General features: G+C 44.0%; 1 protein-coding gene across 2 annotated transcripts; it reads left to right on the top strand.

The window, feature by feature from the left end:
* The first annotated feature begins 292 nt into the window (after positions 1-292).
* LOC308661741 (uncharacterized protein) lies at positions 293-12,255 on the top strand. Of its 2 annotated transcripts, XM_081316914.1 has the most exons (5): positions 293-451; positions 4,197-4,483; positions 7,144-7,226; positions 8,754-8,880; positions 10,448-12,255. In XM_081316914.1, the coding sequence occupies exons 3-5, from the start codon at positions 7,152-7,154 to the stop codon at positions 11,704-11,706; spliced, it is 1,461 nt and encodes a 486-aa protein (XP_081173040.1). In that variant the 5' UTR covers positions 293-451; positions 4,197-4,483; positions 7,144-7,151; the 3' UTR covers positions 11,707-12,255. The 2 variants fall into 2 exon arrangements, with proteins under 2 accessions (XP_081173040.1, XP_081173039.1); XM_081316913.1 differs by lacking the exons at positions 293-451; positions 4,197-4,483 and adding an exon at positions 5,716-6,199.
* Positions 12,256-14,584: the final 2,329 nt, after the last annotated feature.

Genomic DNA, 14,584 nt, shown 5'->3' with positions numbered 1-14,584 from the left:
TAGCCAGGCACCCCTAACACCCCCCCACACACACACACAAACACATCATGGGGAGGGGACGGACCACTTATGGTAATAAACTTCCCGGACCTCGGTCAAACGGTCCCTTATTGCGCTGGTAAGAGAGGGGACGGACACCAGAAGCAACGGACTAGTGGCAGACTCCAAACTTCACCACGGCTTTGAGCATGCGCAGGCTTCCCTTTGCCAGCACGCCCGCCCGCCCGCGGCTTGGCATGAAAAGGAAAGCAAGGAAGCGGGCCGGTGCACCCGGAAAGTCTTTCCCCCACCCGCCCCGACCCCGAAAGCCGATATCCTCGCAAGACCGTTCCTTCCCCCTTCGTACAGTGCCTTGCGGCCTCCTGCGGGCGGGGGGAATTTCACCCACGAAAGACACACACACACACACACACACACCACGAGGAAGAAGCAGGCACAAATCTCTAGGCAGGTGAGGCAAACTCTCGGGGATGCTGGGCAAAGCGGTGGGAAGAGAGGCTTCTGCAATAAGGGAAAGCAAAAAGGTGGGGGGGGATGATTTGAAGCTTGCATTTTGCAAGGTGGCCCCCACCATCTCCAGGACCAGATCCTTCTGCCCTCCCCCCCCCACACACTCTCCGATTCAGAATAATAATAATTAATATAATAATAATAATAATAATAATAATAATAATAATAATAATAATAATAATAATAATGATGATGATGAAGTCGGAAGGGACCTTGGAGGTCATCTAGTCCAACCCCCTGCTCAGGCAGGAAACCTTATACCATTTCGGGCAAATGGCTGTCCAGTCTCTTCTTAAAAACCTCCAGTGTTGGAGCATTCACCACTTCTGGAGGCAGGTGGTTCCACTGGTTAATTGTTCTCACTGTCAGGAAGTTTCTCCTTAGTTCTAGGTTGCTTCTCTCCTATACTGTGAGCTCTCGCGTATCAGAATCAGAATAGAGCTGGAAGGGACCTTGGAGATCTTCTAGTCCAGCGCCCCGCTTAAGTTGTTCAACCTCTTCTTCAAAAAACTTCCAGTGTTGGAGCATTCACCACTTCTGGAGGCAAGCTGTTCCACTGGTTACCGGTAATTGTTCTCACTGTCGGGGGAAATTTCTCCTTAATTCTAGGTTGCTTCTCTCCTGGATTAGTTTCCATCCCTTGCTTCTTGTCCTGCCTTCAGGTGCTTTGGAGAACAGCTTGACTCCCTCTTCTTTGGGGCAGCCCCTGAGATATTAAAACACTGCTATTGTGTCACCCCTCGTCCTTCTCTTCATTAAACTAGACATACCTAATTCCTGCAACCAAATTTCTTTCAATCAGTCAATAAGAATAGAGCTGGAAGGGGCCTTGGAGGTCTTCTAATGCAACCCCTTGCTCAAGCAGGAGACCCCATACCAGGGGTAGGCAACCTTGGCTCTTTTATGACTCATGGACTTCAACTCCCAGAATTCCTGAGCCAGCCGGCTGGCTCAGGAATTCTGGGAGTTGAAGTCCATGAGTCATAAAAGAGCCAAGATTGCCTACTCCTGCCCTATACCATATCAGACGTGATTGTCCAGTCTCTTCTTAAAAACCTCCAGTGATGAAGCACCCGCAACTTCTGGTGGCAAGCTGTTCCACTGGTTAAATGTCCTCGATGTTAGGAAGTTTTTCCTTAATTCCAGGTTGCTTCTCCCTTTGATTAGTTTCCATCCATTGTTTTTTTTTTCTTGCCTTCTGGTGCAGATAGGAAAGCATTACAGAGGGTGGTGAGCACAGCACAAGACATTGTGGGTTGTCCCCTGACACCACTGGATGACATCGTCAAGGCTCGCTGCCTTGGAAGAGTGAGGAAAATTCTCAGGGATGACTCACACCCTGGACGGTATCTCTTTACTCTCCTATTATCGGGTAGGAGATATAGGAGTATAGCCAGCGGTACCAACAGGCTGAAGAACAGCTTTTATCCATGGGCTGTTAGGCTCTTGAACGGGAAATAATTTTATAAACTTTATGCATGATTGACTTGCGAGGCCGGTGCGTTGTGCAATTAGCTCACATGGTGTAATAAGATGGAGGGTTTGTGTCACTGTAAGTTGGGGGTGGGGGCACGAAGGGAGGCTCAGCCAATCTCAGTGTATACATGGTTGTACTTTGACAATAAAGGTTCATTCATTCATTGATTTGGAAAATAAATTAACCCCCTCCTCCTTGTGGCAGCCTCTCAAATACTGGAATGCTGCTGTCATGTCCCCCCTTGTTGTTGATAGCTGCAAAGTTGTGTCCGACCCATCGCGACCCTATGGACAACGTTCCTCCAGGCCTTCCTGTCCTCTACCATCTTCTGGAGTCCACTTAAGCTCACGCCTACTGCTTCAGTGATTCCATCCAGCCACCTCACTCTCTGTCTTCCCCTTCTTCTCTTGCCCTCAACCTTTCCCAGCATTCGGCTCTTCTCCAGTGAGTCCTTCCTTCTCATTAGGTGGCCAAAGTATTTGAGTTTCAACTTCAGGATCTGGCCTTCTAAAGAGCAGTCAGGGTTGATCTCCTCTAGGACAGACTGGTTTGATCGCCTTGCCGTCCAAGGGACTCGCAGGAGTCTTCTCCAGCACCACAGTTCAAAGGCCTCAATTCTTTGGCGCTCAGCCTTTTTTATGGTCCAACTTTCACTGCCTCCCCTAGTCCTTCTTTTCTCTAGACTGGCCATACCCAAATCCTGCAAGCTTTCTTCACATGTTTTCCTCTCTTCCTCAACTTCATGTATGGAGGCTGCTTGCTCTCTGGGTTGCCCACACGTGTCTGAAATGCTTCTCCATTGCATGAATGGAGATTGTGCTGGCACTGGGGTAGATGTAGCTCTGGCCAGAAAGATGCTTTTTTTTCTCTTTGAAAACACTTCACTTCTTATCTAAAGAACTGAAGAAGCTACTTGGATGAGAAGCAAAAATGTTTTCAATGAAAAAAACCCAAGAAAGTTCATTTGCCTTTCAGAAAAAGCATCTTTGGACATCAGTGACCTGGACGATTGAGAATCTCTATAGATGTAGAGTAGAGTACAGTAGAGTAGTGTAGAGTGGAGTGGAGTGGAGTGGAGTGGAGTGGAGTGGAGTGGAGTGGAGTGGAATGGAATGGAATGGAATAGAATAGAATAGAGTAAGAAATAGAATAGAATAAGAAATAGAATAGAATTAGTAATACTATAGACTAGAATTAGAAAAATAGAAATAGAAATAGAAAAATAGAAATAGAATAGAGTAGAATACTTTATTTGGTGAAGTATGGTTAGACACAAGGAATTTGCCTCCGGCACAAAAGCATGAAGTCTGCATGCAAAGCAACAGAATCATAATCATACCAATAAAAGGGGGAGTAAATAAGATAAGGATAAATAATAATACTACAGCCACACAACATGGGATAATAGGTATTAGGCAGCACTGAGAGAATTAAATGTTCAGCGTGAAGGAAAAAGCTGTCCTTGTGTCTAGTTGTTTTGGATTATAATGCTCTATAGTGCCATCCTGAGAGAAGGAGTTGAAACTGTTTATGTCCAGGATGTGCGAGGTCTGGATTTAGTGATGAAGAACAAGATATCTCTTTACAGTACAATCACAGTCCCCTACATGCTTTTTCCAGCAGAGACCAGAAATGCTTCAGACTTTAAGTAAGAGAAAAATGGATTCCCGTCTCCTTTACAAGGATTCTTCCCATAGAGCCAGGGAGAATTGTTGCTGAAGGAAAGCGAGATCCTCTGTCATTCCGCCCACTTGTTTTCTTCTGTATCTCTCTGGAAGTGTCAGGACCCACCTCAATCCACATCTTAGGAAATAAGAACTCTTGGATGCAAGTTTAGTCCAAAAGGAAAATGTTTACTAGGATGGAATCGATTGTGGCAATACAAGACGGAATCTAACAAAGTTACATTTCAATCCTATATAAAGCATTCCCATTTCAGCCCCTCCCCTCATCCATTTGGTCAGCTGTCAGGCCCTTCCATGGGAAAGGGAACTCTCCTTGGTTTTATGGTTATTGCTTCCTTTTTTGTTCAAATGTTCCCTGTTGTTTGAAGATGCCTAAAGTCTATCCTCTCTCCCCCCCCCCCCTTCGGAGAGATGGCAGAATCCCCAGAATAAGCACATTGTTCTACCTATACATTTATGAAATGTGATATAAATGGATTCTGACAGGAAGCCTCTTGTATTGCTTCATCTGTTTCTTTGTGCAGAGCAGAAACCGATGAAGAAAGAAGGTTGAGGGCCACCTGGAGCAGTTTGCACCCTATCGAGGAAGGAACCGGGAGATCGAGGAGAAACAAAAGCAAATTCTTAACTATTAGAAAACACCAACAGAATGGATCCACCAGAGCACGGAAGAGTTGCTCATGCTCCACAGCCTGAATGGAAAGAAAGGACACTTGGGCAGAAGAACCAGGATGAAGAAAATACCAGTTCGGCTGGTCAGCAGCAACGGTTGAGAAGTCTCTGTTGTGAGGAGACCAACGGGCCACGAGAGGTTTGCAGCCAGCTTCACTATCTTTGTTGTCAGTGGCTGAAGCCCGGGAGCAACACAAAAGCTCAGATGTTAGATCTCTTGGTCCTGGAGCAGTTCTTGGCTATCCTGCCCCTGGAGATGAAGAACTGGATCGAGGAATGCAGAGCCGAGACCAGTTCCCAAGCGGTAGCCCTTGTGGAAGGCTTCCTCCTGAGCCAAGTAGCACAGAAGGAGCAGGGAGAACGGCAGGTAGAATATAGAATAACAGAGTTGGAAGGGACCTTGGAGGTCTTCTAATCCAAGCCCCTCCTCAGGCAAGAAAACCTTGGTGGAGCAGTGGGCTAATGCCTCCTTAGGTAACACCAGCTGCCTGCAATTAGTGCAGGTTCGCATCCCACCAGGCTCAAGGTTGACTCAGCCTTCCATCCTTCCGAGGTAGGTAAAATGAGGACCCAGATTGTTGGGGGCAATTAAGCTGACTTTGTAATAATGCCGCTTGGGGTGTGTGTGAAAGCCCTAATAAGCAGACATATACATAGAATGAAGGCTACTGCTAAGCTTGTAAGCCGCCCTGAGTCTTCGGAGAAGGGCGGGATATAAATGGAATTAAAATAAAATAAAAATAAAAAAATATACCAATTCAAACAAATGGTTGTCCAACCTATTCTTAAAAACTTCCAGCGTTGGAGCATTCACAACTTCTGGAGGCAAGTCGTTCCATTGATTAATTGCTGTAACTCTCAGGAAGCTTCTCCTTCGTTCTAGGTTGCTTCTCTTCTTGATTAATTTCCATCCTGTTGCTTCTTGTCCTGCCTACAGGAGCTTTGGAAAATAGCCTGACTCCCTCTTCTTTGTGGCTAGGTAAGACTTGCCAAAGCGCAATCCAAAGAGTTGGAGCATGAAAAACAGTTACTGAATTTTTTAAACGTGTCCCTTCTGGGACCTAATAATATCAGTAGCAGATTGATCTCTCCTGCAGGAAAAGTTTCTTATTTTTATGTTACGATTTATTAATAAAACATTTATTAATATTTTAAACTTATTACGAATAAAATAAGGTATTTTTATTACTTCTTACAAAAATGATTAGGGGACTGGAGACTAAAACATATAAAGAATGGTTGCTGGAATTGGGTATGTCTAGTTTAACGAAGAGAAGGATGAGGGGTGACATGATAGCAAATGTTCTTACATCTCAGGAGTTGCCACAAAGAAGAGGGGGTCAAGCTATTCTCCAAAGCGCCTGAGGGCAGGGCAAGAAGCAACGGATGGAAACTAATCAAAGGGAGAAACAACCTGGAACTAAGGAGAACTTTCCTGGTAGTGACAACGATTAATCAGTGGAACGACTTACCTCCAGAAGTTGTGGGTGCTCCAACACGGGAGGTTTTTAAGAGGAGATGGGACAACCATTTGTCTGAAATGGTATAGGGTTTCCTGCCTGAGCAGGGGATTGGACTAGATGACCTTCAAGGTCCCTTCCAACTCTGTTATTCTGTTATTGTTTCCTTTTGGTAATTTGCCAGGACATGTGAAAAGCTTCCAAAAGGGGCTGTGGAATTGGAAACATTGGGCAGAAATGCACTCTTTTCTCTTAACTACGATTTCAGGTGCAGGAGCCCTTTGTGGAAGTGGCCGTTGAACACTGTAAGGCATGGGGAGACGCGCTGTGTCCCTCTCAGGAGGTGGACTTGAGAAAGAGCTCCCAGGAAGAGCCATCTAAGAATATCCCATCAGGTAAAGAAAGGCTCCTACGTTCATATCACCTATTACAATTGACTTGACGCACAACAATTCATTTAGTGCCCGTTCAGAGTTATAATGGCACCAAAAAAGTGGCTTATGACCGGTTTTCACATGACAGTGGCCCCATCTCCATGGTCATGTGATCAGAATATAGATGCTTGGCAACTGGCATGTGCATACGACGGTTGCAGTCTCCCAGGGTCATGGGATCACTGTGATGGTTCCGATTGATGGAACCAAATAAATCAGAACTCCCAAGGCTAGAAGCTTCCTCAAAGAACATGTTGATTGGATACAAAATATCGGCAGGATCAAAAGTGAAACCAAGTCTGAAATTCCCCCCAAAGAGTGACACTGTTACAAAGTCAAACTTCCCACCCCAGTGCTAACCAAACCTCCATGTTTCCCAATAGAATAGTTTGGGCAGGTTTTCTATCTAACAAAACCCCCAACCCTTTAACATAACTGATAGAATGACCTTGGTTCCCACGGGACACAGAATTGTTTAGACTAGCAAAGATCCTCCGCACCCCCTCCCATTCCGGTGGCAACCTAGAATGAACAAGATGGCTGCAGCCAGGTTCGTTGTAGAGTTGACTATCACCTTTTATCTTTTGACAAGTAAAGTCAACAGTAGAGCCAGATTCACTTAACAACCGTGTTACTAGCTTAACTGCTGCCGTGATTCACTTTTACAACGGTGGCAAGGAAGGTTGCAAAATGAGGGGAAATTCATGTAACACCCGTCTCACTTAGCCACAGAAATGTTGGGCTCTATTGTGGTCATAAGTCAAGAACTACGTGTATCTCAGCTACTGTTATTTTCGGTCTTGTTTTGGAAAAGTAGCTGAGACCTGAATACTAGAATAGTTCTGTGTGTGATTCTTTTGATCTTTCTAAAAAGTGCACTTGCTCTTCTTTTATCTCACTCTCAGAGGATGGAATGTTACTGATGGCACCTGTGGAAATATCCGCTCTTTACAGTGGAGCAGAAACAGTAGTTATCCACCCAGCTCAGGTAGGAGGACTTTCCCTTCTCCCAACAAATTAGAATGACTCAAGGGGCATCCAATTTCATCCAAGAGGTCTAAGGAGATTCTCCGTCATCCAGGTCATGGTTGTCCCAAAGGTGCTTTTTCATGAGGCAACTGGACTGTCTTTTTTCTCTTTGACGATGTTTCACTTCTCATCCAAGAAGCTTCTTCAGCCCTGGCTGGATGGTGGGGAATGGAAGGATTTATATTCCTTACAGACAGCTGGTCATTTGCATTCTTTAAGAGTCGTTGAGGCCACTTGGAGGCTTATCTATGTCATCAGGGTCACCTGAGTAATGCAGATGGGTGTGGTCCTTTCAACTTTCAATGGTTCCCAGAAGGCTTCACACCCATTTGCACTACTCAGGTGACCCTGATGACACAGATAAGCCTCCAGGTAGCATCAGTGACTCTCTAAAAGAAGGCAAATGACCAGTGGTCTGCAAGGAGTACAAATCCTTCCATTCCCCACCATCCAGTTAGCTTAAGATGCTTCTTGGATGAGAAGCGAAACATCTGCAAAGAGAAAAAAGAAAGGCCAGTTGCCTCATGAAAAAGAATCTTTGGGTTCATTCAAGATGGGCATAACCAACTTCTTTCGCTTTATTAACTCCCATCTAATCAATATTTAGAGCATGAGCAACCTTCCTGTAAGTAAATAGGAGTCCACACAACACTGTGTTATCATCTTAAAGGTAAAGGTTCCCCTGCACATGCGTGCTAGTCGTTTCCAACTCTAGGGGCCGGTGCTCATCTCTGTTTCAAAGCCGCTTGTCCGAGGACATCTCTGTGGTCATGTGGCTGGCATGACTAGATGCCAAAGGCGCACAGAACGCTGTTACCTTCCCACCGTAGTGGTCCCTATTTTTCTACTTGCATTTTTTACGTGCTTTCGAACTGCTAGGTTGGCAGAAGCTGGGACGAGTAACAGGCGCTCACTCTGTTACACAGCACTCTGATTCGACCCACCAAACTGCCGACCTGATCGACAAGCTCAGCGTCCTAACCCACTAAGCCACCACGTCCCATTAATTAATTAATTAATCTTAATTGATGCCATTTCATCATTCTTCCTGGAATTAATTTCCCAATGGATTCATGAATCTTCCCCAATCTGTCAAATAACAACTGTGTTGATACCTGAGGGGCAACATAAGCCACTAGTTAACATTTCAAAGAGGAGTCAGCAAGCCTATTTGAAGTTCCTATTTTAATGAAGCATCCACGGTTGTGGTACCAGTTGATCAAGAGGAATATTGGAGTTTCAACCGTCAGATGCATTTGATGTAATATCAAATGTTTTGTGCAGAGTTGGTGGAATTTCAATAAAACATTTACCAAACTGTAGCTTGAATTCTGCTTATTTCGTATTGTAGAATTTGTCTGTAGAATGTACTTACTATCTACCACAAGGAAAAACTCTGGTATTGGGACTTGTTCATTGAAAGGGTACATGTAAACACTTTTCAGTAGCTCTTCACTAATAGGGGAATGTTCTTTTCCTATTACAGGTTCCCCTGATTTTTGACGATGTAGCTGTGTTTTTCTCTGGGGAAGAATGGGCTCTGTTGGATTGCAACCAAAAAAATCTCTATAGGGAAGTCATGCTGGAAAACGTTAGGAATCTGGCCAGCTTGGGTAAGGGTTTTTCTTTATTTTATGTTCAAACAGATGAGGATGATATTTTCTACTACAAAATAATTAGCTGAATAACAGAGATGGAAAGGACCGTGATCTTCTAGTCCGGCCCTCCTCCCCGCCCTCCCGGCTCAAGCAAATCAGACGAATCGTCGTCAATCTCTTCTTAAACACCTCCAGTATTGGAGCACTCACAACTTCTGAAGGCGAGCCATTCCACTGATTAATTATTCTAACTTTCGGGAAATTTCTCCTTAGTTCTAGGTTGCTTCCCTGCTTGATTAGTTTCCATCCGTTGCTTCTTGTTCTGCTTTCAGGTCCTTTGGAGAATAGGTTGACCCCCTCTTCTTTCTGGCAGCCCCTTATGTATTGCAACGTGCTGCCACGTCACTCCTAATCCTTCTGATCAAACTAGACATACCCAACTCTGATTTTCCCCAAACCAGTTCTATACAAGCTTTATCCAGAGCATTCAACTTCATCCAAAACGGACGAAATCTTAGTTTCCAAGCTGAGTTTCCTGTATGGCAATGGCATCTGTCTCTTGTTTTTCATCTAAATTGAACTTGACAACTTGTCTTTCTTCACGCTTGGAACCAAAATATTAAGGACAATAAACACTGGACTGTATGGGGGACAAGGTGGAACCATTACTTGTCAAATGCTTAGGTTTCAAACAGGAGTCCCCACTCCACGAATTGGAAGATGCACTGATAGAAGTAATATAATGTTTCAGGGTAGTTGAGTGTCATGAAGCAGAAGGAATATGTGCAGAAGGACTAGAACTAGGTTTAAAAGGCAGGATAGGTGTAATAGGGAAATACTCTATAAAGATGCAGCTAATGGGCTTGATTTTGGATAGCACTCAAGTTGTGCTTTAAATTTCTTACTAGAATAGAACAACAGCGTTGGAAGGGACCTTGGAGGTCATCTAGTCCAACCCCCTGCTCAGGCAGGAAGCCCTATACCATTTCAGACAAATGGTTGTCCAGTCTCTTCTTAAAAACTTCCAGTATTGGAGCATTTACAACTTCTGGAGGCAAGTTGTTCCACTGATTAATTGTTCTCACTGTCAAGAAATTTCTCCTTAGTTCTAGGTTGCTTCTCTCCTCGATTAGTTTCCATCCTTTACTTCTTGTCCTGCTTTCAGGTGCTTTGGAGAACAGCTTAACTCCCTCTGAGATATTGGAACATGCTATCATGTCACCCCTAGTCCTTCTCTTCTTTAAACTAGATATACCCAATTCCAGCAAGCATTCTTAATATGTTTTAGCCTCCAGTCCTAGTCATCTTTGTTGCTCTTCTCTGCCCTCTTTCTAGAGTCTCAACATCCTTCATATCATGGCAAGCAAAACTGGATGCAGTATTCCAAGTCTGGGTCTTACCAAGGCATTATAAAGTGGCATTAACACCTCACGTGATCTTGATTCTATCCTTCTGTTAATGCAACCTAGAACTGTGTTGGCTTTTTAGGCAGCAGCAGCACACTGCTGGCTCATATTTAACTGATTGTGCACTAAGACTCCCAATATTTCTCATGAACTTTTTTTCTTTTTTGGTTCAACAGGTGATGGATGGGAGAATGAGAATTACAAAGAGACAGCTTTCCAAACAGTCAAAACTGAAATTGGAGAGGAGACATTTCAAAATGAGCGAGGGCCACGATGGCCAGAGGAAAGCCAGTTAAATGGTGAATTGCAAATCTCCTCTACTTCTCAAAATCCAGATGTCCATCTTTTCCTGATCCAAGAAGATCACGGACAAAAAGGAATGTGTTTCCCATTTGGAGAGAAAATTAGAGAGGAATCAGATTTGTGCGATCACCCCGGTATTTATATGAAAGAGACGCGAGACGAATGCATGGAAGATGGAAAAACTTTCAAGTGGAACATCTCTCTTCCTTTCCATCGAAGTATCCGTGTGGAAGGAAAACCATATAAATGCACAGAATGTGGCAACCGCTTCAACAATAGCAGCCATTTTATTTCCCATCAAAGGACCCACTCGGGTGAGAAACCGTACAAATGCCTGGAGTGTGGAAAGAGCTTCAGTGAAAATAGTTCCCTGACTTCCCATAAGAGGATCCATTCAGGTGAGAAACCATACAAATGTGTGGACTGTGGAAAGAGTTTCAGTCAGAGTGGACAGCTTACTTCTCATAAAAGGATCCACACTGGAGAAAAGCCATATAAATGCACAGAATGTGGAAAGAACTTCAGTCAGAATGGTCAACTTACTTCGCATAAAAGGATCCATTCTGGAGAGAAACCGTATAAATGCACGGAATGCGGAAAGAGCTTCAGTCAGAGTGGCCATCTTACTTTCCATAAAAGAATTCACACTGGAGAGAAACCATATAAATGTACAGTGTGTGGAAAGAGCTTCACTATAAGCAGTCACCTTACTTCTCATAAAAGGATCCACACCGGGGAGAAACCATATAAATGCACGGAGTGTGGAAAGACTTGCAGTACCAACAGTGATCTTACTTTGCATAAAAGGATCCATTCAGGGGAGAAACCATATAAATGCATGGAATGTGGGAAAGACTTCAGTCAGCGAAGTAATCTTATTTCCCATAAAAGTGTACACTCTGGGGAGAAACCCTATAAATGTATGGAATGTGGAAAGAGTTTTAATCAGCGAAGTAATCTCATTTCCCATAAAAGGATCCACTCAGGAGAGAAACCTTATAAATGTATGGAATGTGGAAAGAGCTTTACTTGGAACTGTCAACTGACTTCTCATAAAAAGATTCACGCAGGGGAGAACCAAATAAACGTGTTGACTGTAGAAACAGCTTCGTGGACTCCAGTTCTGAGCTGATGGGCATCAGGTGGACTTGGATAAAAAGGCATGATAGACTCAAAGAAAGAATTACATCTATACAGTTGAAGGAAGGATGAAGGGGAAGTCGGTAGTAAGGTGGATAGTCAAGGTGCTTAGAGAAAAATCCTTGAAAAGTGTGACTATGGAGATCCTCCATCATCCAGGTCATGGTTGTCCCAAAGTGTTTTTTCACGAGGCAACTGGACTTTCTTGTTTTTCTTTGAAGACGTTTCGCTTCTCATCCAAGAAGCTTCTTCAACTCTGATGGTGGGGAATAGAAGGATTTATACTCCTTGCAGACCGCTGGTCATTTGCATTCTTTTAGAGAGTCATTGAGACCACCTGGAGGTTGGTCTGTGTCATCAGGGTCACCTGAGTAGTGCAAATGGATGTGGAGCCTTCTTCAATCTGTTGAAAGGACTGTGTTGTAGGCTGGAGATAGATGATATCATATTCCTCCCCCTCTGTTGAAAAGTGTGACTATTAATAGAAACACTGAGATGCCAAGCATTTATTCATGTGGTAATGTACAGAAGCACAAAAAGCCAACTACTGCGTATGCAGTGGGATACTTCGGTGCCACCATTTTTTTTAATGAGGTACTCGAATTACCAAATGAGGAAAGCGAGTTTTCTCCCCAAATAATATGAAATGAATTATGTTTGAAAGACTTAGGGGTAACAGGAAGCCAGACTGCCAAAGAACATGGTGGCTGAACACCATCAAAGCTGGCACCAGCCAGAGCAATGGAATAACTCAAAGAAGTAGGGTCCCTAGAGTCGTCAAGAGTCGGACGCACAACTGATTGGATACAATCATCATTAGCATTTTGCCTTAATAATAATCTCCCTAGAAGCTTCTGTTGAACTTGAAGGACTGTAGGGGAGGTGCAAGTGATTCCAGACGTAATACATTTGTTGACTAGGCCAGTCATGAGTTCCCAACCTGTGGGCTGTGGCCCACTATTGGGCCATGGTCTGTTGGCCACCGGGCCACGTGAGTGGCTGGCTAATGCGTGCGTTTATGTGTGTGCATACACACATCCCCCCCATTCGTGCTAGCGTCGCCTCAAGCATTGCACAGGTGCTAGTATTGCCATGAGCATCATACCACAAATGGCCGCAAGTGTGTGTGGGGGCTTACAGTTGCTGCTATCCTTGTCTGTTGGCGTTTTATTCTTTCTCTCTGAGATAAATGGGGATTTTGCTTCCCCCCGCACCTTTTGTTATTCACTTAACATGCTGTCTTCAGTTAACGCAGGGCAGTAAGGTGGTAGAACACGATGTCTAGCCATGTTTCGGGTCAGCAATTCTAGCACTCCCAGTTGTTGTGACTTAAGCAAATCATTATGTCTCATTAAGCAAAAATTTCACATGGTCACGGGCTTCCCAGTTGACTTCGGTGGAATGCCACAAAGAAGGTAGCAAAAGAGGAAATTCTTTGAGTTCGGTTGTTTTCTTCTGGATGTTTCATGACCCAAACCAGGTAACGTCATTGGATGATACGTTGATGATGTTGTTACCTGGCGATGTTACCAAGTTTGGATAAAAAGAGCCTTGGTGGAGCAGTGGGCTAATGCCTCCTTAAGTAACACCAGCTGCCTGCAATTAGTGCAGGTTCGCGTCCCACCAGGCTCAAGGTTGACTCAGCCTTCCGTCCTTCCCAGGTAGGTAAAATGAGGACCCAGATTGTTGGGGGCAATTAAGCTGACTTTGTAATAATGCCGCTTGGGGGTGTGTGTGAAAGCCCTAATAAGCAGGCATATACATAGAATGAAGGCTACTGCTAAGCTTGTAAGCCGCCCTGAGTCTTCGGAGAAGGGCGGGATATAAATGGAATTAAAATAAAATAAAAAATAAATAAGGAAATGTCTGCAAGAAAATCGCCAAGTTCAGAGAGCACCAAGGACCCCTCATTTCAACCCTGAGCTATAAGTATTCTCCTTTAAAGGTAGCAAATGGCAACCATTTCAATGTGGGACACTGTGACAGCCATAACTCCGATGACTGGTTGTAAATGCCATTGGAAAGTCAAAAGAGATGCTGAATGATTGTCCAATAAGCAAGGACCACCTGGATTTCTTTCCCTCACTCCCATTTCCAGTTTTATTCCAGCTTATCTTTTCTTTTTTTTTCCACAGGAACCACTTCTTCATGTTTTTCTTGTGGCTGAAAGGAGGGAGTGTGCTGATGTGTGAGCATGTGAATTGTGGATAAATGCAGAGGGGATCTGTTAGCTTGGTTCTTTGCTGGCAATTGTCATCTGTTAATTCAGTTGACATTCATCTTTTTTTCCTGGACCTTGTTGAATATGGAATGAGAATGTGGCTTCTGAGTGATGCATGTATAGACCCATATATGTAGATGTGGTCCCATACATATATTTATTGGGAGATAATTAGCAGGATTGGTTTTACCTGAAGTTGGCATCCTGAGATTAGCACTGTAAATATCCTGGGTACTCATCTTTTCTTTTCTTTTTTTCATTACTTGTTCTGTTGGAGAGATATCTTAATTACCAGCTCTGGTGGTGCAGTGGTTAAAATGCAGTATTGCAGGCTAACTCTGCCCACATCCTGGAGTTCAATCCACAAAGAAGGTAGCAAAAGAGGAAATTCTTTGAGCTCGGTTGTTTTCTTCTGGATGTTTCATGACCCAAACCAGGTAACGTCATTGGATGTTACGTTGATGATGTTACCTGACGATGTTACCAAGTTTGGATAAGGAAATGTCCGCAAGAAAACCACCAAGTTCAGAGAGCACCAAGGACCCCTCATTTCAACCCTGAGCTATAAGTATTCTCCTTTAAAGGTAGCAAATGGCAACCATTTCAATGTGGGACACTGTGACAGCCATAACTCCGATGACTGGTTATA

This window comes from Vipera berus, assembly GCF_964194415.1.
Source record: "Vipera berus genome assembly, chromosome: 2".
Taxonomy (NCBI): Eukaryota; Metazoa; Chordata; class Lepidosauria; order Squamata; family Viperidae; genus Vipera; species Vipera berus.
This window is presented reverse-complemented; position numbering and strand designations above follow the sequence as displayed.

Bases quoted from the DNA above. Each gene is read 5' to 3' on its own strand.
- LOC308661741 (XM_081316914.1), top strand. From the start codon at position 7,152: ATGTTACTGATGGCACCTGTGGAAATATCCGCTCTTTACAGTGGAGCA. The intron at 7,227-8,753 runs GTAGGAGGACTT...TTCCTATTACAG, and splicing joins TAGTTATCCACCCAGCTCAG to GTTCCCCTGATTTTTGACGA. The intron at 8,881-10,447 runs GTAAGGGTTTTT...TTGGTTCAACAG, and splicing joins TAGGAATCTGGCCAGCTTGG to GTGATGGATGGGAGAATGAG.